At 49.4% G+C, this 25,983-nt stretch overlaps 1 protein-coding gene across 2 annotated transcripts in view; it reads right to left on the bottom strand.

Annotated features, from left to right (window-relative positions):
- GAD1 (glutamate decarboxylase 1) overlaps window positions 1-24,203 on the bottom strand; it is a 46,032-nt gene extending 21,829 nt beyond the window's left edge. For both annotated transcript variants that reach the window (XM_077957184.1, XM_015110351.3), the window contains exons 1-6: window positions 24,035-24,203; window positions 22,416-22,560; window positions 18,948-19,010; window positions 10,962-11,120; window positions 9,391-9,633; window positions 3,638-3,728 (exon numbers count right to left, since the gene is read on the bottom strand). In XM_077957184.1, the coding sequence (XP_077813310.1) occupies window positions 3,638-3,728; window positions 9,391-9,633; window positions 10,962-11,120; window positions 18,948-19,010; window positions 22,416-22,497 (638 nt within the window). In that variant the 5' untranslated portion in view covers window positions 22,498-22,560; window positions 24,035-24,203. The remainder of the gene's footprint in view (window positions 1-3,637; window positions 3,729-9,390; window positions 9,634-10,961; window positions 11,121-18,947; window positions 19,011-22,415; window positions 22,561-24,034) is intronic.
- Between the last annotated feature and the right edge of the window lie 1,780 nt (window positions 24,204-25,983).

Below are 25,983 nucleotides of genomic sequence, written 5' to 3'. Positions count from 1 at the left end.
AGCCATGTGCTACAATAGGGATTAGAAAGGCACACAAAATCTGGATCCCTAGTGACTGTCAAACGGGGAACTTCTTTAATGAGAGAAATAATCTTCCATGCTGACTCTATCCTGATACTCCTCTTGACCTCTTCTCCTAAAAGATGTGGCAGGTAGCACATCTTCACTTTAAAAGGTAACACAGCTGAGGGGAGCTTAGGGAAACACTCTACTATCCAGATGATGAGAGACGGAAATAAAAGAGTCAGGAGGGTCTCACATAGCAACAGTGACTGTGCGGTGGTTGCCTTTCCTAGGTGCACACACTGTACCTTGTATACACTAGGCACTTAGGACTGGAGCCATTTTTAGTCTTCAGAACCACTCTGTAGGATGGATACTATTATCCTCCATTTTCCTGATGAGGAAACTGAGGTTCAGAGAAATTCAGTGATTTGTTTTAAGATCTCCAAGTTAGTGTGTTTCATCAGAATTCCAAGTCTACGTATGTCACAGCTGCTTTTCCATGACAAACGAGAACTGCTTACCGCAGGCTCCTCTCTAATGACCTGCCCAGTGGTGTAAAATGATGAATAACTCCCATAGAGAATTTCTCCTGGATATTTTCTATGAAAATAAAGTGCTAGATGGTTGAAATCATAACCTCGTAGCAAAGGGTTATGATAGATCTTGCCATTAAGATTATGTATTGCCATTAGATGTTTGAGGGCAGGCTGTTGTTTACTCAGGCCCTGCTCAACCTGCACAATTGTGCTTGGCGGCCCTGTTTTGGAAGAAAAGAGCTGTAGGTGCCTTGGACAACTACACATTTATGAAGTTTTTTTTTGGATCTTCACTGAGTTGTTGCTTAGAAGAAGAATATACTGCAAAGCTATGTGCAAAAGCAGGTATAAAGGCATGGACACAGACGTTCTTTTTTTTTTTTTTTTGAGATGGAGTCTCGTTCTGTTGCCCAGGCTGGAGTGCAGTGGCAGAGTCTCAGCTCACTGCAACCTCTACCTCCCAGGCTCAAGCGATTCTCCTGCCTCAGCCTCCTGAGTAGCTGGGATTACAGGCGCCCACCACCACACCCAGCTCATGTTTGTGTTTTTAGTAAATGCAGAGTTTCCCCATCCTCGAACTCCCACCTTAAGTGACCCACCCACCTCGGCCTCCCAAAGTGCTGAGATTACAGTCATGAGCCACCATGCCCAACCTATGGTCTTTCTATTCTAATAGTCAGACACCTTGCACTTTGCACCTGAGTCAGGTTATTGGATCATTTAAAGAGGCTATGACTGAGGAATATAATTCTTATTTTCTATGTCAGCTGTCACCTAAACTCAATGGGAGTACAGGACCAAAAACCAGGCATTATCACTAAATAAATCCTGCACTGCCATAGAAAGATCCTTTTGCCATTCTTTCCCAGACTTATTTTGAACACTGTTCCCAATCGGAGAAGGAATTGTCACAGGGAGCAAATTTTGCCTCAGCTCCTGACAGTGCTGCCACATTTCATGATCTTCCAGGGGAACTGGCTTAGAACAATTTCTAGATAATAGTTATTACTTCTTTAGACAATGCCTGTCTCTAGAACTGACAGAAACTATTTTGCTATTTTAAATAACTTTCTCTATCGATCTGTTGGAATCCGATCATATTTTATAAATATCTCCCATTCAGTACAGCTGCAATTACTACATGTCATTTAGTTGGATTGGCCTTGACCTCAGATGGCTGGGACACATTTTAGTGTTTTGCAGCTGAGCTAAGAGAAGAGTAAAAGACTTCGGTTTTATGAACACATGCCAAAAAAGGAGAATTTGTGGGATTTTTCTGGTTGAGGAACATCTGGTCATAAGTGGTTGAAAGGGGGGAGGTCCCTTATTTACCTTGAGACTGAAGACATATATATACATGGAAAAAGCAGCTGAGAGCCCTGCAGAACACACACTTAAAGGTGCTGAGTAAATTCAGGGCCTATATTAATATGGGTACTTGGATTTTAATAGATATGTATTTTTTACTCTGGTTTTCTCACTTATTTTCCAAATAGTTGAGTTAAAAACAACTATATTTCCTAATTTAAATTGTTCCTTAGTGCTAGATACTACAATTAAGCATTAATGTCTTTTCTCAAACTATAATTAACTTTACTATGATGTCTGTGCTGGCTGGTATATTTTTATCTCAAAAATCACAATACGGTAAAGATTGCTAAATGGAGCTTTTTGTTCAAATTGCAAGCAACTGTATCTTTGACCTGTATTCCTCTTGGCCCTTTCAAATCTCAGTGACCCAACATGGGCACTCCATGAAGCTAAGCATGACTTGCAAGGAGGGAGCATGAAAATCATTTTAGTTTTTCGATCAGTTTAATCTTTTATGCCTTTTAGCACCAAAGGCTTCACTTGTCACATTTGCTCTTTAAAATTTGTCACTGTTGTTTTAAATTAGCCAAGAAAACAGGAATTCTTAATTAATAGAAACTTTTCTGAATATAGTTACGTATTTTGTGTCACAGCATTAAATAGCTTTAGAATACACATGGGTCACTATATAATTTTAAATGCCCTTCAGGTTTTCTGGCTGAGAGCAGTTTAAGAAAAACAGAATACCTTAAACTTCAATAATTTACATTCTATCTTGATATCAAATGGAATTTCTCATTTTAGGCAATACTACCCTTTCACCTAAATTCATTTCTTGGAATCTACTTTTCTATGAACTTAAAAAGTGAGTGGCTATTTTCTGAATATTTCCACAGTGACGGACACCCATATAATTCTTATGTAGTTGTTTTAAGATTATTATAAGATAATTTGTTTTATTGTTTTCCTTTGGATACTTTAATAGAATGTGGTGCCATTGTCTGGATGTATAGATACTGGTAAAACATTGTCAGTAGTGTTGAGAGCAAAGGCAGTACTCTGATGACCCTCCATTGATTTGTAATCTGACATTTTCTTAAAAGAGAGCACATGTATGTAGAGAAAAATTTGGGGTGACTGCTATAAGACTACCCAGGTATAACTTGTGCCCATACCATACAGGACCTTAGAGTCAGTTTCATGTAAATTTTCAAGAACTTAGAAACAAAGAAAGGCTTTGCCTATACAAACAAGTATGAAAACAATGTCACGTTTAGAAAAACAATCACTTATTTTGAAAAGAATATATACTGTATCAGTACTGGCTGAATTTTGTTTTAGAATTTTTAGTTAAGCAGTAGGTTGATCAAATTGATTTGTGGGTTTATGGTTGCTTTAATTATGGAAGAAATATGATCTAAATGATAAGGACCAATGTGCTTGGGTAGAAAAAGGTAAAACCAAGATCATACCTCAAAACATAACCTCTTTAGATACACACATTAAGAGAAATGGGTCTTTTAACATGAAATTTCAACACTACATTTTGGAAGTCAGAGTTATTATTTCTCATGACCATGTTCTTCTTAAATTCCATTATTAAATTCAACAATAGTTTATCAAGTATTTACCATTAAATCAGAACTATGATTAAACCTAAAGATTTTAAGAGAAAAAATGACCAGGGCAACTTTAATAAAATAGAACCACTGGAATTGAACTTTTAAAGCAACAAGCCGTAGTCATACATCAGGGTCGCTTATATGAAAACATATGGGACTTACATATTAGTATTGGCTGTTGATGTCAGCCATTCTCCAGCTAGGCCAATGATATCCAATCCAGTGGAGAGCTGGTTGAAAAATCGAGGATGACCTAGAGAGGAAACAGAAAAGCATCAAGACAAATGCAGATTTCTCAACCTATCTTCAAGGCAAATGGCCTGCCCCACTGGGTCACACTGATGGGGCTTGCATCCCAGTGATATGTCGAATAAGGCTGCTCAAGGATATTGAAGAAGGAAGGGCAAGTTGACCCACCCCATACCAACCATTAACATTCATGATGTCCCCCAAACTTCTATGTTTATAAAGCATCATGCTTTTAAAGAATAATATCTAATATCATGAAACAAATCATGCTTTCCAGTGTTTTGTGTTTCGATGTGTTTTGCCAATATATATATAGTCAGGTGACCTTCAGATTAAATTTATGGCTGAGATAACCTAGCTCTCCTCTGTGAAATGGGCAGTCACAGCCTATTTCACTCATTGAGTTGTTGGTGAGGTAATTGTTTTTGCTACACAACTCTAAATCCCTGTGCAACCCACAGTATGCTTTAACAGGCTTTGCTCTCAGCAAATTCAGGATTGTTGCCAAGTTTTTGCCAACTTAGCATTCAATGGAAAACTCAACTCCACATCAGCAGGCTTGGCTCAGCTGTCAGGAAGGAGTCAACACAATAGATTATCTAGGGACGTGTGGCTGGGAACTGGTGTTAGAAAGATATGCTGACTGCTGTGTTTCCAGTGGAAATTGCCTTTGCTTCTGAAAAAAACAAAAACAAAAACGGTCAGAGAGCTAGTGTTAGAATGTTCCTGGTCTAACTCTCCTCTCTGAGAATCTCTATTCTTCCCTAGATGTGATTCAGAACATCTGGACTATGACTTCTTATATCAGAAGATACCAACCTCTGCATCTTAAGAGCCCTCACAAAATAATACTGGTTTTTAGAGAAAACTAAAAGAAGCATAACTGGTAAACTTAGTTTAAGTATGGGGCCATATTCTAGATATTCATGTGGACTATCCTAGATAGTGAAATGATTCCATGTTACTCGACTTTGCTCGTTGCCAACAGAATCTGAGGTCTTTTGAAACAACACATTTTATTGAAAGTCATTAAAATATATATGCAATATCCATTTAAAAACTTTTAACAATATACACTTCATTTTAAGACAAGACTGAATGGTAAATAAATGCAGTCACAGTATTTGATAATGTATCAAAACCATACAGTTTGGCAGAGACAAAAGATGGACAAAGAGAGATTAACACAAAGTGAAACAGTATCTCTTTGTCAATTAAAATATAAAGGACACAAAGTCCTTCAAAATCTTATTTTTAGTTTATGGTTACAACCTTGAGCCCCCAAATCTTATATCTACCAGAATTTCTATTAAGTAAAAAGTTTCAATTTCAATTTCAATTCTCTATATTGGATGAAAATAACAGATGATAGATACGGTGCTGGGCCGCTCATGGCCTAAATTCAGGTAGAGGGAGAAGGAAAGAATTATTTTTTAAAGTAAAGCTTTCCTACAAATAAACTACAAGAAAAAAAAAAAAAGAAGGGTTGGAGGGGGAGATCCCTTGATTAGGAGACATGGCAAACAATTGCATGTAAGAAACTTATTTGGATCCTGATTCAAATGAGTTTGACAAAATTAAAGCATTTATGATGCTCATGATACAACTGGAAATTTGAAAACTGACTAAATATTTCATTAAGGAGCTTTAAATTTTTTTCCAGGTATGACAGTGACATTGTGGATTTTTAAAAAAAAATTCTTAAGAATGAATATTGGGCCAGGCGCAGTGGCTCATGCCTGGAATCCCAGCACTTTGGGAGGCCAAGGCAGGTGGGTCATCTGAGGTCAGTAGTTCGAGACCAGCCTGGCCAACATGGTGAAACCCCGTCTCTACTAAAAATACAAAAATTAGCCAGGCATGGTGGCGGGCACCTATAATCCTAGCTTCTCAGGAGGCTGAGGCAGGGGAATTGCTTGAACCCAGGAGGCAGAGGTTGCAGTGAGCCGAGATCACGCCACTGCACCACAGTCTGGGCAACAAGAGTGAAACTCCAACTCAAAAAAAAAAATGAATGAATATTTATGGATACAATAATATTATGTTGGGGATTTACTTTCATGTAATGTAGGTGATGGGGAATGGATGGCGGTACAGGTAAAAGCTGATTAAATAAAGCAGGGCATTAGGTATATAGGGTTCATTATAGGATTCTACTTTTGTATAAGTTTAAAATTTTCCATAAGAAAACATTTAAAAAAGAACAACGAAGGGAGTCCAGCATATCTACAAATCACTTAAAGTAGCTGCTGTGGCTGAAGGCTGACTAGTGCCTGTTAGTTAATGGGAAATCTCTGTATGCTGGTTCATTTTTTAAAATAAGTCTTTTATTAATTTATAGAGAAATTTCTAAATGCCATTATCATCTCTTCACAGACTATACCCAGATCAGTATGTTTTCACTATTAAAACCCAATTCATTATTTTGGCTGAGCCCATTGATGCATTCATATCCTTGAAAAAATACTTTCTACTGTTTGTAGCTACTTGTGGGCTTTACCCTATTGCTCCTTATCTATGCTTAAATTCCACATCAGCAACCAGGAGCTGTTTTGACGTGGCAGCAACAGCATGCTTTTATCAGCGCCAGCATCCTGAGATATAGCAGGAGGTTTCACATTGCTTGGAAGACTGCGAACTCTGTAAAGACAAATATCTGCTTCAAGAAGCAACTCTGAGGAACAAAAATGAATGTTTGCAGGCTAAGTACCTAAGTGGGTTCATACACTGGACTAATAACAGTCAATGCTTTCTCTCTCTCTCTCTCTTTTTTTTTTGAGACAGAGTCTCGCTCTGCCGCCAAGGCTGGAGTGTAGTGGTGCAATTTCGGCTCACTGCAAGCTCCACCTCCCGGGTTCATGCCATTCTCCTGCCTCAGACTCCCCAGTAGCTGGGACTACAGGCGCCTGCTACCGCGCCCGGCTAATTTTTTGTATTTTTTAGGAGAGATGGGGTTTCACCGTGTTAGGCAGGATGGTCTCGATCTCCTGGCCTCATGATCCGCCTGCCTCGGCCTCCCAAAGTGCTAGGATTACAGGCGTGAGCCACAGCACCTGGCCTTTTATTTATTAATTTATTATTATTATTATTATTTAAACAGGTCCTGCTGTCACCCAGGCTGGAGTGGTGCAGTGGCGCGATCTCAGCTCACTGCAACCTCTGCCTCCCGGGCTCAAGCAATCCTCCCACTTCAGCCTCCAGAGTAGCTGGGATCAGAGGTGCACACCAGTACGCCCGGCTAATTTTTGTATTTTTGGTAGAGATGGGGTTTTGCCCAGGCTAGTTTTGAACTCCTGAGCTCACGTGATCCACCTGCCAGCCTGCCAATGTGATGAGATCACAGGTGGGAGTCACCAGGCCAGGCCTGTCAGTGCTTTCTCTGACCGCAAGATGCTTTGGTTTTTTAGATTATATTAGATGATATTATGACAAAATCATGTATCATGTATTTGTATTTGAGGGACAACGCCATTCTGGACTTTCATAATAAAATGACGTAGTTCTCATCTCTCTGAGAAAGTGTAGAGCAAATTGACAAAGTTCAAAATATCAGACCAAAGCAAGTCAAGTTAAACATACTTGGGGAATTCTGACTCTTTTTAAAATGCAGCCAAATAACACTATTTGTTTTCCACCAGGAATAGATTAGCCATCTGACCAAGATGAGAAGTAACTAATTGTAAATTGATAGAGTGCTTTTCTTTAAAAATCAAACAACATAAACTTTGTACATATAATTGAGTCTTGTGTATCCAGCAGTTATTTAATGAAGCTACACTTATTCCAGTGGTGTTGGCAGACCTCAGCAGCTCTCTGGGATTCCTCATTTTAAAAAGCATCTTTGGCCAGCATCATTATTTCATTATAACACTTTGTTTTTGACATCCAATAGTCTTACTCAGCTCAATCACCACCAGCCTCCTAGTCTCAGTCTTAAATCTATCTTCAAATGATGAGGAAGAATGAGAGGGAAAATAAAGAAGGAGAGACAAGAAGAAAGAACACAGGATTGCCAGTTGTGACCTTGGGGTTTTCCCTGTGGTGGCAACTATGCTAGGGATGGTCAGTTCTTCTAGATCTGTCTGCCTGAGAGCTCAGGAAAGCCAGACTGTAGTGTGGAGAGAGTTATAGGGAGAAGAAACCACTGCATCACTCCTGGGCTTAGTCCAGTCTGAGCTGTTTCTAAGCATCTCAGAGGCCCCAAAGTCCTTGAACTTGAGGTAATTGGAAAGCAACTGCTTTGATGAGGATTGCTGATTAGAGAGGGCTCCTGGAACATGAAAAGGAGGCAAGAGGACATCCTCAAGGACTCCCACTGGAAATAGAATTTGGTGACTCAGAGTGTCCAAAGCTCCAGAAGTTGCAGTAGAATGAGAAGGCGTGTGCATGTGTCTTTTTGGCCTAGCCAGTAAAAGGTGTCATGGGTTGAATTGTGTTCCTCCAAAAGATGTGTTCAAGTCCTAATCCCTGGTTCCTGTGAATGTGACCTTATTTGGAAATCGGGTCTTTGCGGATGTAAACATGTTAAGATGAGGTCATACTGGATTGGGGTGGGCCTTAATCCAATGACTGGCATTCTTATGAGGAGAGGGAAATTTGGACACACACACAGGAAGAAGGCCACGTGAAGTGAAGGCAGAGGTTGGAGTGACGCATCTACAAGCCAACAAATGCCAAGGAATATCCACAACACCTGGAACCTGGTAGATGCAAGGGTGGATCCTCTCCAAGAGCCATCAGAGAGAGCATAGCCAGCACCTTGATTTTAAACTCAGCCTCCAGAATTGTGAGAGAACAAATTTCTATTGTTTTGAGCCATCCAATGGGTGGTCATTTATAAAGGCATTCCTAGGAAACTAATACAGAAAGGGAGGGGAAATAGCCCAATTCTCCCCAGTGTCAGGGACAGGCAAGGGCAGGATTTATCAGAATAAAATAGACCTGAAAATGGACGCAAGAAAAGAAGCAGAGGATGGGTCATTCTGCTCTCTTTAGGTTGTGAATAGCCTAAATCCAAGAATGAAAATTCTTCTCTTTTTGAGATAGGATCTCGATCTGTTGCCCAGGCTAAAGTGCTGTGGCAAGATCTTGGCTCACTGCAGCTTCTGCCTCTTGGCCTCAGCCTCCTGAGTAGCTGGGACTACAGGTGCATGCCACCATGCCCAGCTAATTTTCGTATGTGTATAAACATATATATATATATATATATATATATATATATATATATATATATTTTTTTTTTTTTTTTTTTTTTTTTTTTTTTTTTGGTAGAGACAAGGTTTCACCATGTTGCCCAGGCTGGTCTCGAACTCCTGAGCTCAAGTGTTCTGCCTACCTTGGCCTCCCAAAGTGCTGGGATTACAGGCATAAGCCATTGTGCTTGGCCAGAATGAAAACTCTTTATACAGAACTTGACCTAGCACCAAGTATTTCTATCTTTTTTATCTACTTTTACCATGATATATGCTGATGAACTTTTGCCTGGGTCAGGTCCCTCCACCAACTGTTACTGCCCAAGCTTGTTCTTGTGGTCACTGGGTGCTTTGCCGCCTTCTCTCACCAGGGCTGTGTTTTTCCTCCAACACGAGTTTGATATCCTTACAACTGGCAAGGGTGAGATGGAGGGCAGAGTTGCCACTACCTGTCCACCCGATTCTCCCCCTTACCTGTGCGAACCCCATACTTCAAGGTGTCTCTGCAGTCAACCAGGATCTGCTCCAGGGACTCGGGGTGGTCAGAGAGCTCCAAGTTGAAGCCCTCCATGCCTTCCAGCAACTGGTGTGGGTGATGGAAGTCCAGCACCTTGGTGGAGCGATCAAATGTCTTGCGGACATAGTTGAGGAGTATGTCCACCACTTCCAGGAGGAATTGCACGGTTTGCTCCTCCCCGTTCTTAGCCGGAAGCAGATCTGAATTTGGGAGAGCAATGAATGGTTATCACCTGACTCATATCTAGATTTCTTCAGCCCAGAGACCCCTAATATTAATCATGCTATCTGCATAGGCCTGATTTCATTCCGGGATATGTATGTGCACTGAGAATCTGATGTACCACATCCCCAGAAAAATGCACATACCCCAGAAAAATGCACATGCACATAAGTTTGGCATGTTTTCCTGGGAGTTCACAGCCTTTCTGACAGGCTGCTCAGACGTGGAAGGAAGTGCTCTGAGATGTCCTGAACAACCTGCAACTGCGGTTGTCATCTGCAGGTTGAATGGGCATCTGTGAGGAGTGTGATGGAGGGGGCATCTGTCGTGCTCCCCTGGGACTAGATGTGTCCCTGTCCATCTGGTTTAGTGTTGTGATGTGCTTGGTTTGTTGGCATCAGAGGGTAAGTCCTCTCTGGGTAGAGCCTGAGGTCCCCCCTGAAGAGGGTGGTTCTTGGCGGTGTCCTTAGACAGGAAACTGGAGCTGGAAGATGGGGCTCAAGAAGGTGGGACAGGGAACCCCTGCCTCTTTCTTGACCTCATCCTTTTGGGCCTGGACTTTCAGATACCAGAGGTGACTTTGGGTTTCAGGCTCTGCAGTAGTCAAGCTAGAGGTTAGGCAGGGAAAAAAGCTGTAGGGGCCCAATCCTGTAGCTCATAGGCAGGCTGTGCAACTGTGCACGATACTCTCTGTGGCTCCCTGGGTTAGCTCCAGGGTTCTAGGGACATATTGTTTAACACTCTGGTCTGCCTTCTGTGGCCCTGTGGGAAGTTCATGGAAGGGGATGGCAGTGGATCTACCTGTGAGCTGTTTGGGAGAGACTGGTAAAGCACCTCCTGAGACGAGAGTTGTGAGGCAGCAGGGGTTAGTGAAACATCTCCGAAAGGAAAACAAGTTCCAGGACACTCGGTTACGAGGCTCAGCATGCAACTTCCCACAGTGTGATTTTGTGTGTATGTGTGTGGCCAGTCTTGCAGGATAAATGTTATTAAGGAAATCATTAGATTTTCTTATATGTAAGGTTCCTTCGACTCTGAGTCTATGAATCCATATTTGTTCCCTCGAGTGTCTTTAGAGTTGACTTTTATTGACTGCCCTCATCCAGTTTCCAAAATGATAGAGACCTGGGCAGCAGGGAGAGAGGGAGTCAATTATATTCCCCCAAAGTCAGAAAAGCAGTTTCTTGTGGGTTCAGAGAGAATAATGACATTTCTTGATAAAAGAAGTAAAATTGCAGGAAACAGTCAAGAAACTCAAATAAGAAATCTACTGGCTAGCATGGGGCAGGAGTGGGGCAGGGGCTACCTCTAGCAAACAGGTTGGAGAAGTCCGTCTCTGTGCGCCGGAAGTGGGCATCCCGGTCGCTGTTTTCACAGGAAAGCAGGTTCTTGGAGGACTGCCTCTCCTTGAAGGCACTCACAAGGCGACTCTTCTCTTCCAGGCTGTTGGTCCTTTGCAAGAAGCCTATGGCACAAAAAGCTGCTCAGAGAGAGTGCTGCAAACTGCCCAGCCCCTGAGGGTCAGCTGCGGAGCGAATTAACTCTCCAAGCAGGGCTCTTGTTTCTTCTGAGAAGAGAAGTGAGTGTCTGCGTTTTAAATATAGTGGCCCTGGCACCGCTCGCCTTCAGGCAGGGAGGGGGGGCAGTGCCAAGTGTCATCAGTGGCAAAGACCCAGTCATGCAAGAGAGAAAAACAGTAAGTGAAGCCCATTCTCCTCTCTGAATGTGACAGTGAACTCACAATTAAGTAAGTTGGACAGCTTCCACTCCAGTGACCAGCCCCAGGATAGGGCTTTAAAGGAGGGGACACAATCAGAGAAGATGCTGCCAGCACTGTTCATGGGCTGTATAAGCAGAAGGAGGAGAGGAGAGAACAGCAGAGGGAGGAGGAGAGGTGAGGACAGCTGAAGGAGGAGGATGAAGATAGCAGAGGAAGGAGAGGTGAGGATGGCAGAGGGACAAGGAGGGGTGAGGACAGCAGAGAAAGGACAGTGAGGACCACAGAGGGAGGAGAGCAAGGACCGAAGAAGAGGAGGGTGAGGACAACAGAGGGAGGAGGGTGAGGACAGCAGAGGGAGATGGCGAGGACAGCAGAGGGAGGAGGGTGAGGACAGCAGAGAAGGAGGGTGAGGACAGCAGAGGAGGAGGGTGAGGACAGCAGAGGGAGGAGGGTGAGGACAGCAGAGAAGGAGGGTGAGGACAGCAGAGGATGGCAGAGGTGAGGACAGCAGAGGACAGCAGAGGTGAGGACAGCAAAGGGAGGAGGGCAAGAACAATAGAGGGAAGAGGAGGGGTGAGGACAGCAGAAGGAGGAGGGTGAGGACAGCAGAGGCAGGAGGGTGAGGACAGCAAAGGGAGGAGGGTAAGGACAGCAGAGAGAGGAGGGTGAGGACAGCAGAGGGAGGAGGGTGAGGACAACAGAGGGAAGAGGAGTGAGGACAGCAGAGGGAGGAGGGTGAGGACAGCAGAGGCAGGAGGGTGAGGACAGCAAAGGGAGGAGAGGGAGGACAGCAGAGGGAGGACAGTGAGGACCATGGAGGGAAGAGGAGGGGTGAGGACAGCAGAGGGAGGAGGGTGGGGACAGCAGAGGGAAGGGGATGAGGACATCAGAGGCAGGAAGATGAGGACAGCAGGGGAAAGATGATGAGGACAGCAGAGGGAAGAGGGTAAGGACAGCAGACAGAGGAGGGCAAGGACAGCACAGGGAGGAGGGCAAGGACAGCAGAGGGAGGAGAGATGAGGACAGCAAAGGGAAGAGGAGGGGTGAGCACAGCAGAGAGAGGAGAAGTGAGGATGGCAGAGAGAAGAGGAGGGGTGAGGACAGCAGAGAGAGGAGGGTGAGGACAGCAGAAGGAAGAGGGTGAGGACAGCAGAAAGAGGGTGAGGACAGTAGAGGGAGGAGGATGAGGACAACAGAGGAAAGAGGAGGGGTGAGGACAGCAGAGGAGGAGGGTGAGGACAGTAGAGGCAGGAGGGTGAGGACAATGGAGGGAGAAGAGTGAGGACAGCAGAAGAAGGACAGCGAGGACCACAGAGGGAAGAAGAGGGGTAAGGACAGCAGAGGGAGGAAGGTGAGGACAGCAGAGGGAGGAGGGTGAGGACAGCAGAGGGAGGGGGTGAGGACTGCAGAGGGAGGAAGGTGAGGACTGCAGAGGGAGGAGGGTGAGGACAGCAGAGGGAGGGGGTGAGGACTGCAGAGGGAGGAAGGTGAGGACTGCAGAGGGAGGGGGTGAGGACTGCAGAGGGAGGGGGTGAGGACTGCAGAGGGAGGGGGGTGAGGACTGCAGAGGGAGGACAGCAGAAGGAGGAGGGGTGAGGACAGCAGAAGGAGAAGGAGTGAGGTCCAACAATGAGGATTCGGGCAGACACTTTCCTCCAGCACCAGGTAATGCTCACAGGGTTGAACATAAGTGGTATTTTTCTGAATGAAAACCTGAATGCAGCTTTTCTTGTACCACCCCCTCTCCTCGAATAAAGGTATTGCGAGACCAAAAAAAGCTTCAATCTTATATGTGTTGCCATTTAATTCTACAAGTACTTATTGAGCACCTGTTGTACAAAAGCACTTTGCTAAGCATCTAGGATGGGGGACCGATAAAACTGAGTGAGACAGATCCCCTGCCCTCTAGGAGCCTACAAGCCTGCCAGATGGTGACCAATGCTGGAATAAAAATAGTCATCCAAGAACTCCACAGAGATGACAGGAGGGATCTGAGCCCAGGGCAGGATTCTCAGTGCCTCATCACCCCTCGGAGGGAGTGGAAAGTTCTCCTGCCTGAGGCCAGCAGGACAAACTCCAGCAGCAAACGGGGAAGGAGAGTTGAGCCAAAAGGGCAGGAGAACCTGCCAGTGTAGAGCATACTCCCCTCCACATCTCCACCGTCCCCGGTGGGGCTCCTGGCCCGCACACCTGCTCTTTCCCTTGGCTTCTCCTCCTTCAATTCAGCCTTAGTCTTATCCCAAAAGGCAATACACTGAAAAGAGAAAAATGTTCCAAACTTCTGGTGACCCCAAAGCTGTCTCTGTAAATACCAAGATCCTTGGAGAGTCATGTGTCACAAGGCAGACTTGGAAGAAAGTCCCAAGAGGTGCAAAAAGGCAAGTTAATCTGGAGAATTCAGCTTTGCTTCCCAGGACACAATTCAACTGTGATGGGTGGGAGATGGAGGGATGCATGGGAAGGCTGCGGTGATTAGAATCCTCCCACACAAGGGAGCCAGGGGCTATTTCTGGAGGGAAGAATGGGAAAGCAGAGGCACTAAGCTTTTTGTTGTTCCCAGCACCTTTTACATTTATCACTAAAGCCCAAATGACATGAGAAGGGGGGTAAATACACTATAATAGAGCTCTACACTTGGGTATAAAGATGGGGTTGTATCCTTTTCCATATCTCTTTGCCTACTTCCTGAATTCCTCCTCCAAATCTTCAAAGTCCAGAGCCGGGAGCCAGCACTCATTTGCCAGAGGGATGCAGGATCAGATGGCACCTGAACTCTGAGACTGCTCCCCTCGTCCCAGAACATTGAGCTGTGGAATTTGCCAGACTTGAAAGATCAAACCCATGTGGCCTCATGCAGTGAGGTTCTACCCAGCTGAACCGCCACTCTGTTGTCCCTGATGTCTGGTTAGGCTTCTGACTCACTCCCTGAGTCTCCCCACCTTGAAGCCCCTTCCGTCTGGGCAGCTGCAGGAAGCAGAAACTCGGCTTGAGGTTTTGACACAGGCTCTCCCAGAGATGCCCTGATGAGGCTGACGGATGATCATCATGCTACAGCTTTTTTTTTTTTGAGACGGAGTCTCACTCTGTCGCCTGGGCTGGAGTGCAGTGGCATGGTCTTGGCTCACCACAACCTCCATCTCCTAGGTTCAAGTGATTCTCATGCCTCAGCCTCCTGACTAGTTGGGATTATAGGCGTCCACCACCATGCCTTGCTAATTTGTGTATTTTTAGTAGAGACGGAGGTTTTACCATGTTGGTCAGGCTGGTCTCAAACTCCTGACCTCAGGTGATCCACTGTCTCGGCCTCCCAAAGTGCTGGGATTACAGGTGTGAGCCACCGTGCCCGGCCCTATGACACAGTTTTAAACTTGCATCCCATTCCTTGGGCTGCACTTCCAGTAATGTACTAGGAATCAGAATCCTCTCTAAATCCTGTAATTATTTTATGAATAGCACACTTACACTGCATTATAATTTATGTTAAAAACAATTAATTTGCTAGTCTAAACATGTAATATACATTGTCATGTCTTTCACTTTGTTTAGGAAGGTGTTTGTTTTCTAAAATACTGGGATCCTCAGACAGGTAGGTGATCCAGGCTTCCCTTGGCTCTGAGATGCCCTGGAAGGAGCTGCTTCTCCAAGGATGAAGAGGTGGTGGATGACATGGAGGTCAGTGCCTTGACAATTTCCCTGGCTAGCAAGGGGTCCTGTAAGAAGGGGCCCCAGAGAATGAAGCTGAATGTACTCCCTCTTGCTCTACACTCCAGCTTTGAGGACTTACTTTAAGCTTGTGAGTAACTGGTCACAGAGCTCTACATTCTTAGAGGCAAAGAGGAAAGCAGAGGAGAGGCAAAGCTGCAGTTGTTTGGTTGGGTGCTAGCACACTGGCCGGCTGCAAGGGGAGAAGTCATGACTCCACCTCTGAGCTGAGGGGAGCTCCTGCTGCGGGTTCCTCACCCCTGCTGCCAAGCTCAAAGGCTTATGGGGCCCAGTGAGAGAGTGTGTATGTGTATGTGCGTGTGCATGTGTGCACACGTATGTGTAGCTAGAAAGCTCCTGGCTCCAGCCAGTTGTTGCCAAGTGGGGCTTTGAGCTGTGCATGGCATAAGCACCTATGGCCAACAGGGCATGTGGGAGCTGAAGCCCAGCATATTCTGTGTTCAGCAAGCTATGACATGGAATTGCATATGCATAGACGGAGGGGCTCTTTTTCATTTTTTGTTTCTGTTTTTTTTTTTTTGTTTGTTTGAGACAGGGTCATACTCTATTGCTATTGTCCAGACTGGAGTGTAGTGGCGCCATCATAGCTCATTGTAATCTCAAACTCCTGGGCTCAAGTGATCCTCCTGCCTCATCCTCTTGAGTAGTAGGACTGCAGCTATGCGGCCACCACACCTGGCTAATTTTTAAAAAGTTTTTGTAGAGATGGGGTCTCCCTATGTTGCTCGGGCTAGTCTCAAACTCCTGGCCTCAAATGATCCTACCACCTTGGCCTCCCAAAGTGTTGGGATTATAGATGTGAGCCACCATGACCTCTTTTTCTGATTTTCATTGGCTAACAGCACCTGCCATGTTCCCCCACCCCCCATTTTTTTCAAGAGAAACCAGAAAAAGAGAACACTTGAAATCTTTCTATTTTTAAGGTTTGGCACTTGATACAAAATTACACACACACACACACACACACACACACGTACACAGTGTAGGCTAAATAAAACAGTTCAGGGGCTGTAATTGGCAGTAAGAAATAAGTGATGGAAGCCCAAGGACACCCTGGGAAGTTAGCAGAGCCCGGAGCCAGAACTTAGGGATCCCTGCAACTCATTGTATTTAGGTCATGCCACCATGCCTACAGCTACTTTCTAGCTCTTGGCAAGACCATGGGTTTCTTCTAGCTGATTACTCTCCCTGGGGGATTCTGCCTCCAGAGCTAAGGGTACCTACCACTAGTGGAGCCCAGGACCTTCCTTGCAGCTTCATTCCGTGGCTTTTGGGGAAGGGCAGGGGGAGAGTGGGTGGGGGTTGAATATTTTGGCAAGGCACTGAGGGTGCTTCTGAGAGTCATCCAGGATAATAGGTTTGGAAATGGGAAGAGGACCATGAGTTCCTCTGCTCTCTTAATGTGAAAGGGCAAACCAACCTGGATGGTGTCAAGTCAAGAAGGGACCCTCCAGGTCCATCCCTCCAGGGATGAAGGGAGGTGTGTGTGTGTGTGTGTGTGTGTGTGTGTGTGTGTGTGTGTGTGTGTAGGAAGGCAGGGAGCTGTGGACCTACCTAGGGCCAACACGAAAGACTGCACTCTGCCTCCACTAGCTTAAAATGGAAAGCCAAAGTTGTCTCAAGGTATGGAAAATAAATCCTCTTAGTGTTTTGTTTTCTTTCAGAATCAAACCTAATGGGAAGCCTCCTAACCTGTGGCCCCAAAAGCAGAGCATTTTAGCCCAAGGCAATTTCCCTTCAACAGACTACCTTGGATTGTGGGGAGCAGAAACAGGGAGGAAACTCTGAGGACTGTAGCCCCCAGGAGCTCTCCCTCCTGGCTTTGGCTGACAGTGGGGGAGGGGGAGTTGAGGCCAACTCCGGGTTGGTTCCCTATTTCCGGACCCAGCGAAGCCCCACTCTTTCCCTCCTCTTTACCCTTTCTGAACTTGTCGGGTGTGTCCCCATAAGAAGCACTTAGACCTTTTATTCCCGCGGAAGTGGAACGCCTGCAGCCAGAGGAGCAGGGGACAGTAGGGGGCAAGATGGGAGTGAATGAGGGCTGCCCCCCACCCTCAGCAGGTCAGGCGCCGCGGGTAAGGAGCCCTCACCCAGAGCCTGCCCCTACCCTGTCCTCGGCTGCGGCGGGCGCCCGGGGCTCGCTCAGTTCTGCCTGCCCGGCTGCATGACAATGACGGCTGCAGAAGCCGAGCGCCGCGGCCGCCGAAGGGACCTGGCGCGAAACGGGCCATTAAGCCCAGAATGGCGGCAGGGTGGGGGTGGAGGTGGGAGTGAAGGTGGGGGTGGGAGTGGGACGGGGCTATTTATAGAACAAAGCTCCAGCCGGAGGCCGCCCCAGCACAGGGATGCAGCCCTGGCCTCGTTCCACGGGCGGGCGTCCCGTGCTGGGGAGAAGGCCAAACCCCCAGGCCACCCGGCGGCAGGGCTGGGCTTTCGGTGGAAAATGGCTGGGTCTAGGAATCCAGCGCCCCTTCCTCGGTAAACACCAAGTCCCAGGGTCTAGAGGAGAGAGCCCCAGAAACGCAGGGAAGGCGCGGCGCAGCCAAGCAGGGAAGGGAGTAATTCCCCAAAGCGGCTACTCTGCTCTGACTGCAAACTGTCACCGCCCTCGCCCCAGGACCCAGGGAGGCTGGGAAGATCAGGTGCAGAGAGCACCCAGGCGGCGGGCGGCTCTCGGCGCTCCGGGGCTGGGGCGGGCCGGCGGGCGTGTCCTGCGCCTGCTCTGCCGCTATCTCCCGCGCGCAGCAGCTGATGGATGGCTCTTTAATAAGCCCCTCGTTAATCTTCCCCCGCCTCTCCAACCTCTGCCCGGGGACATCCGTATTTTCTGGCCCGATAAGGCTAGAGAATTTTAGACGGTGAAATGTAGCAAGGAAAGCAAGTCCTTATTGTTCAGCCGGAGTCACTCAGCTGTGTCCCTTCGAACAAATCTCCCTTTTTCCTTAAAAAAAAAAAAAAAAACACAAAAAACAAACAAACAAAAAAAACAACTACATCCCTTGGGCGTTTTCATTTCAGACCCTCCTGTCTCCAAAGAGCAGTTCTTTCTCCTCTCCAGCTCCCTGATCTATTTTTTTCCTTCCCGGCAAATCTCATCCGGCACCGCCCGGTCCTTTCGCCCCCTGCGACTCCTTGTCTCTGCTCGTCCCCTTTTCCTTCCCTGGTCGCCTTCAAGGATACGCCAGGCAAACCCTCGTGCCTCCCCCAGGCAGGTCATGGAGGGCTTCAGGCAATCCTTTTCTCTAGCGTCTGAAGCCCCAAAGAAAGAAACTTGAATCCGTTCTGACATCTCAGGGCAAAACCCCTCCAGGTGGAGAGACCACTTTCAACGCGACCCAACCGCGGGTGGAGGTGTGAGTGAGGGGTAGGCGATGAAATAGGGGACGGGGGAAACGTGTCAGCTACAGCTTTAGGCAGATACCGCGCCTTTGGTCTGCTCTCCAGCAAGCCAGATCAGTTCACCTTTTCTACGCGACCTTTGGGACGCGCGGGCAGAGTGCACAGCACCGGGTGGGAGCTGCTTGTGCACGGGGCTAGGAAAGTGGTGTTGCCGCGCGGGGGCGCTTTCCTCCCGCTTTCGCGCCCAGGCAGGACACCCGGCGTTCGCTCCACGGGGTCTTGGGGATTGGGGACTCCAGAGGAAAAGACCCCTGGGGACCGGGTCTGGGGCGGGCAGAGGAGGGTCAGGGCCTGTACGGGAGCGTCGTCGCTGGCTGTGCTGGCTGTAATTACTTTAGAAAATGAGACCCAAGACCCGGGATTCCCCTCCGCTTGCGTCCCGGTCCCCCAAGCCCAAAAGGTCTGCGCGCCTTGCCGCCCAGCCGGGCCCCAGCGGGCCCTGTCACTTACCGCAGATCTTGAGCCCCAGTTTTCTGGTGCATCCATGGGCCACGCCGCACCAGGTATCGTACGCTAGGACGAGAGAGAGGGAGAGAGGTGCTGTCAGGGAGGGTCCGACCGTGGGGAAATGGGTGGAGGGCAGTGGTTTTCTTGGGGAAGGATGAGGTCTTTGCCAGAGCTCTTCATTAAAAGCTCCTTCCTGAAAGGAGCTAGGAGCCAAATCTGTGAGCCGACAGGCATACCCTCTGAGCCCCCATCTTACTCCTTTCTTGCTCCTGGCTTCAAATATAGAATGGTGTCTCTGAGAGGTGGGGCACCCAGCACCCCTCCGGGCCCCCAAGCGACCCCCACCCGGCAGCCCCGGAGGTGGGGTCAGAGTTGGGTGAAGGCTGACCCACACGGAAAGGGCCAGGCCCCGCAGACTCAAACTACCCAACACCCACTGGCCAGGCCCCGCAGACTCAAAGGGCGACCACAGCAGCCCAGAAAGGGAACACAGGCATCTGGGACCGAAACGTCTCATAATTTCTTGGCGGGTCTCCAGCCTAGTGGCAGCTTAAAATAAACTGGCATGAAATGGGGTCGCGGAAGAGTTCAAGAATTAATTGGGTGAAAAATAGTATTTGACTAGATGATCGGGCTCGCATGGCTGCTCTTCAGTCAGATCGGGGAGTGGGGAAGACAATAGTGCGCCTCGGCTCCTCATCCCTGGCCCCTCTTCCCAACCTGCCCCTCATTAACCCTTCCCTCTGACATCTTGGGTCTGGAGCAGGCACAGGTAAATGGAATCAAGCACCCTTCCTCTGAGTCACAACTGAGGGTGGGGGTGCTGCTGGATTTTCCTTCTTTTCCAGGCTGTTCTCAAACCCCTCAAGGTCTACCTGCTGCCTTCGGGGCTCAACTTCCAGCAAGAAGCGTGGAAAGCAGCCCCATCCCCGCTAAGCCCCCAGGCGGGCTGGTGTGGTGAGCCCAGCACGAAATCCCCTTCCAATCTCTCAAAGCAAAGCTCTCCAAGCACTCCCATCCCTTACCCTACCCTTCCTGGTGCCTCCAGCTTCACACAAGTGTTGCAGGCGATAAGGAGAGTGACATCAATTAAACGCGAAGCACAACATAGCCCCAGCAGGGAGAAGAAACAGCCTGACATCGGTGAGACATCTCACAGATGGAGTTCCAGTGACAGACAGGAAATCAGTGCAAAAGCGAAACCCTAATAATACCTGGCGGATAAAGAGCTATTTGGACCTGATAAAGTACTTTCACTTTAAACATCATCTCATCTAATTCTTGTAACAGTCCTATGAAACTGGCAGGAGTGTTGATCTAAGAGTCATTTGACAAAGAAAAAACATCGAGGCTCAGAGAGGTTACATGAGTTTTCCAAGGTCACTCAGCAGGGAAGTTGTAGGTCAGATACATTGCACTGCCTTTCAAAATTGGGGTCTGCAATGAAAGGGAAGGGGAGACGGGGAGAGCAAGCGAGAGAGCCCCTTTGATGTAGCAAGGGTCGGGAAGACCTAGCGGTTGAGGACAAGGAGGGCTCCAAGTCCCACCCAAGGGTTGCTGGAACAAGAGAGTGCCTAAGGTTGCCTGCACTAAGGCCACCTCCCAGGATACTCTAAAGGGGCAGAGAAGTGGAGCTAGCTGGGTGGGCAAGGGTATTATCTGCAAGGGAGGGTGAGAGTGGATAGAGCGCCCAGCGCTCCTGTGAAGCCTGGGGTGCGGATGCCGTAGCTAGGCTAAGGGCCCGCAACAGTGTGCCTGGGACACGTGCTGCTTGCTCTTTCACAGCAGGGTCCCCGGCTCTCTTTTGTAGCTTCGAGGCAAACCAGGCCACGTGCGGATTCAGGTCATGGCCTCTGTTGGGTCTTCTACCTGTGACTGGGCGTTTGCACCGGCGACTGGCGGTCACCGGGAAGTAGGGGCGCCGGGAATGAAGGGTAAATTAACACAACTGCCTGCTAACCCCCCACTCCCACCCCCAGGCGGCAAAAGGGGGTAAGAAATGTGGAAAGCGTCAGAAAAGAAATCCATCAAGGCGAAAGCAACACACAAAGGCGCGCAGGCCTCGCATTCCTCCCGCCCAGCCCTGACCAGCTCCAACGCCGTTGCCTGGTTCATATGCTACCAGGGCTGGCGACTCTCCCGAGCCCCTCTTTGTTGTGTGGGTAATTGTATCCCTCCTGGGTGGCGGGAAGAGGGAGCTGCAAAGGAAATTGGAATGAGACCTGAGGACTAACACAGGACCTCCTGCCCGGGAACAAATGCCAGCGTCTAAAGGGGCTTTCCGGTAATAATCCCCACCTCGTTGATGAGGATACTTATTTTGTCAAATATAAAGTGCCATAAAAGCGCATCAATAAGCACTCCCTGTAACCACATTGTCCTTCTTAAGCCCTTTCTGTGTACAAATTCTGGAAATTCATATAATTAATTACATCTCAGAAACAAAATAAATAAAGAGGGGAGCGGGAACCCTTACAGTCTGAAGCTGATAGTTTTTTTTAGGGGGGTAGGGTCAGGAGACACTTCTTCACTCCAACAAGGAAAAAGAAAAACAATTTTCTCATCTCAGGCCTTTACAGAGGTAGGAAATAAAATTAAAGATAGATTCTGGAAACGGGTTGAGGAGCCTGTAGTACTTAAGACAGGGAAGCATAAATCCTTCTCCCTCTTTTATCTGGCGTCTCTTTTCTTTCTCTCTTTTCGGGACGTGTCACCTCCTGACAGATCTCTTGCCTGGGGTAAGGAGAGAGAGGTGCTCTCTCCTCTCTATGATAAATCTTCTTGCCCCCTCCCAGTTCCCCATCTCTTGCCACTCAGAATGCTGCCCGTTCCCCGCTTTATTTATTTATTTATGTCTCTGAGATGTAATTAATTGTATGAAATGTCAAGGCTCAGTCTCAGTTTTATGCACCTTTCCCGCCCCTGGCTTCTCCCTAACTCGTCAATAGCTTGATGCAAATTTGGAGCAATTAGGGACCCTGAGTTTTCTAAACGCTGCAATTAACGTCCAAATTTCCGCTGATTACAGACTTTGAGCACAGCGCAGGGGGAAAGGAGGAGGTTAGATCTTGGCTCAACGAAAGCCGGGGACTGAAAACTCTTATTCCTGCTGGGGCTCCCAGCTCTTCATTCCGCCCCGTGCCCTGACCCCTGTCGTCCCACGAAGCAAAGAAACCACACACAACAGAATAAAAACGACACTGGCTGCGCGCCCCTCCGCCGCCGCGAAGCCCTCAACGATCGCCGCCACTCGGACCTTGTGTGGTCCTCGCTCTCCGGTGCCCTGGGAGTCACCTAGCGTCCCTGACAGCCAAATGACCTCTGGCAGGGACCCGGTCAGAGCCCCATTTATTTCCCAGCCTCCATTATCTCCGCGCTCCCTCTTTCCTTTCCGCCAGCTCAGCCTCCCGACGTCCCAGCGCCCCCATCTTCCCCGCAGTTCATTTAACAGAAAATTGGGGCGGGACCTACTTGTGGGGCGCAGGTTAGTGGTATTGGGGTCCGCTCCCGCGTTCGAGGAGGTTGCAGACGAAGATGGGGTCGAAGACGCCATCAGCTCGGTCGTCCCGGGGCCTCTACTGTCCGGGGTCCTCGACTGGTCCGGCGCAGAAACAGGCTGCAAAGAGAAGCAAGAGCTGTGCGGGGAGGACTTCCGGGGTCCTGCACACCGGAGGGACTGAGCAGCCGGGGGCGCGGACGACTCCCCTTGAAGATCCGGCGCTGGAGAGACAAGAAGAAGGGAGGGCAGCGAGCCTGCCTGGTCGGGGTGCACGGGGGTGGGGGCAGCGGAGGAGACGTGCACGTTAGCTCCGGTACTGGGGCGCGGGCAGCGTAGCCCTGGGTCGGTCTCGAGTCTGGCGGTGCATTGGCGCGACCTGGAGTGAAGCGCCGACACGAGGCAGGGTCGAGGTGGGGGTCCAAGGCCAGTACAAGACGCGGGGGTGTGGGGGACTGGGCTAGGAGTACAGGGGAGCGCTCAGTGAGCGATTTTCCAGCCGAGCCGCTACAAGCCCCACTGGGCACTCAGCACCGGCGTGCGGGCCAGCGGGGGGAGGGCGCACGGGGCGGGCATGTCTGGTTCGGTGTCTGGTTCCCGTTGTTGTGTCTGGCTAATTCCCTGGAAAGAAAGACACTAACTGCTCCGGGGACCAGGGACTTTGGTGAGACAAGGTGAGAGGGGGAAAAAGGCCCATATTTTTATGTTCTCCCTCGGACTCGGCCAGAGAAGAACCACAGTCACCTTGCACTCCAGACAGCCAGAAAACAGCGAGTCGGAACCTTGCTTGTCTCCCTCTTATCCCTACCGGCTTTTAGCCATCGCTAAGCCTAGGGCGAGGTTTCGGTCCGGTTTCAGCGTTTCTCCTCTACCTAGCCCCTTGAGGACCCCAGAGACCTCGCGGTGCAGATCCAGAGAGGGTGGGGTAGGTAAGAATGGGGATCGTCACCGGGGAAACGAACTTGTGCGCAGCGCGCAGGAGGCGGGGGACAAAGATCTTGCGCGGCGCCCCTGCTCGACTCTCGGCGCTGGCGCGATGGCTCCCGAAGGCCCTGGGACAGAGAGTGCGGGAGAATCTGGGTAGATCGAGGACCCTGCAGAGAAGCACCCATCGGCTATCGCCTCCACACCCTCCCTCCGACCTCACACCTAGCCCCGCGCGAGCACTCGCACAGCAACACTGGCAGCGGGTCGACCACGGCCGCTGGGAAAGTAACAGGTTACCGCTCCTAGTAGCGCCTTTGGCTGCTGCTGGTCAGGCGCCCTTTGGATGGACAGGCGCTCGCAGCATGGAAGCTCAAGGGAAAATCGCTGTTGCCCCACTTCAAGTAGAGCCTCAGCCTCTGTGCGTCCCCGGGGCTTGAATCCGGCGGGCAGAGATAAGAAGAGTGACGAGGGCGGGGTGGAGGGTGGGGGTCCCTGCGCAGCGCACCCATGGAGAGCAGGGACTAGGGCGGGCAGGAAGCGCTCATTTCGGGAGGGTGGGTGGCCGGCGCCGGGGATGGGGTTGGTTGAGAAGCCGCGGGCGGAGAGGACCTGGCTGAACAGCCACGGATGGGCGCTGGGAAGTCCAGGTGGTCGCTCGCTTACCCACCTCGGCTCGGCCACAGCGAGCTGGGCACTCCCGCCTTTCCTCTGCACAGCGCCCAGCGATCCGCTCGGCTCGTCTCGGCACTGACAGGCGTAATCTGCCCGGCGTCACCTCCAGCTGCTTCCTCGTTCTCGCTAGTTCCGTCTCGCACGCGAGCGCCAGGAGAAGAGAGAGATTCGAAGAGGCGGCTGCACGGCTTCGGGGTAGGCGGGGGCAGAGTGGGGAGGCGGGGACCGGATCGGCGGGGAAATCACGAGGCCGTTGCTCGCGGGGGCAGCTCGTCGGTGGAGCGGCGGGGCTCCTCTGCAGGTGCCTGACCGCCTCTGGAGCTTTATAGGGCGATTATAAATCCAGCTCACGGTTTTGCGCCCGGAAGGAAAAAAAAGGTCTTATGAGTAATCCAGAACGTACTCAACACGCTTTTTTTTTTTCCTTTGGAAATAGTCAGGCTGTCGGGTGAGAGGAGGGAAAAGATAATTCCTACGAAGAATTCTGCCTTTCTGAGCGTTTCTTCTTCCCTCCCCTCCTTTCCCCTCTCCCATTTCCCCTCCCCCTCCCATATCTTGTCGGAGACCAGCAGCGGCTTTGCCTCAGTCCTTTTCCCCGGGGTTCCCCCAAATCTGTGACCCTGCGACGCTTCCTTGAGCGAAAGCGCGCTCTGGATCGTGTCCTCGTTGGCTCTCTACGGAGCCGGGATTGTTGTAACGGCAAAGGAGGCAGAAATGAGGGGAGATCTCTCAGACCACCGAGGAATTAGTTTCCTCATCCAGCCCTGGGCCTCATCAAAGTACCACACCTGGCCACAGCTACCCAGTGCCACCGGCAGAGAAAATGACCCCACGTCCCTTTAGCTATGCGCTCGCTCCTCGTTTTGGCCCCCTTGGTGATGGGAAAAGAAGGCCTCCTGATTAATCACGTCTGAAGGTTGATGACACGCACGAGCGCCGCTGCACGCGCATGGGGAACCCGTGCACAGAGGTGCCCCGGGAGGGGCGGACCAATGCCCCTTGCCCTGGCCCACTTCCCCTTCGATTTCACGCGCTTTAAGGATTCTCCCACTGCAATATTTAGGCACGGTTAAAAGAACCGCTGCGTTGGGAAAAGCCCCTCGCCTTAAAAATGCGTTGATGGAGAAATTCCCACCAGAGGGCGCCAAGAGCCCAGAGACCGACCGGCCCTGCGCTCCCGGGTCTCTCCTCCAGCGCCGGAGAGGAGCCCACACCTGGAGCTGCTGGCCAGGCGGTTACGCGCCGGCCTGCCTCTTCATGCCTTGCCTCACCGCCCTGTCACTAGTTTAAATTCTCCCCTTTCTTCTCCTCCCGTTTCTTTTTCTTTAGGGCAAAAAAGTTGATGTCTGTGCGTGTCTGGGTAACACTGTGTAGGCAGTGATTCCTCTACAGGTATTTACCGTGGTCCTCCCCCTCTCCCCCGGTGGTGCAGCACGCAGGGGTTATTTATGCGCACGTCTGGGGCCTCACTGGTTCAGCCGAGGCCCGTCCGTTTTCTTTGAATGCCTTATCACCTTTCACTACAACACAATGGAAACACAAAAAAATGTTATAAATCACAGAGAGTTCCATGAGGGAGATCGAAGGGTCCGCCCTGGGCAGATATGGCCTGATAAGCAAGAGGGATCTCGAAGGTCCGCCCTGGGCAGTTACGGTCTGATCAGCAAGAGGGATCTCGCTGTTGGGTTTGAAATAATCGCGTTGCCTTTGGTACTAAAGAAACTACTGTTTTGTCGCCTTGTCCTCTCCTGACAATAAAATCCTGGGCACTTTTTAAGGACACAAAAACATCCTAAACGGCGGGGCGCGCGGTGACTGCAGCACTGGGTACTGAGGCTTGGGCCTGGTCAGGCTGGGAGTGCCTGCTCCACGTAGGAAACGTCCCCCGGAAACCACTCAACCGGCGCAACCAGGTGAAGCTCGGAATTCCATCCACCGGCCCTC

This window comes from Macaca mulatta, chromosome 12, assembly GCF_049350105.2.
Source record: "Macaca mulatta isolate MMU2019108-1 chromosome 12, T2T-MMU8v2.0, whole genome shotgun sequence".
Classification (NCBI taxonomy): Eukaryota; Metazoa; Chordata; class Mammalia; order Primates; family Cercopithecidae; genus Macaca; species Macaca mulatta.
The sequence above is the reverse complement of the archived record's forward strand: the minus strand, read 5'-3'. Positions and strand labels throughout refer to the sequence as shown.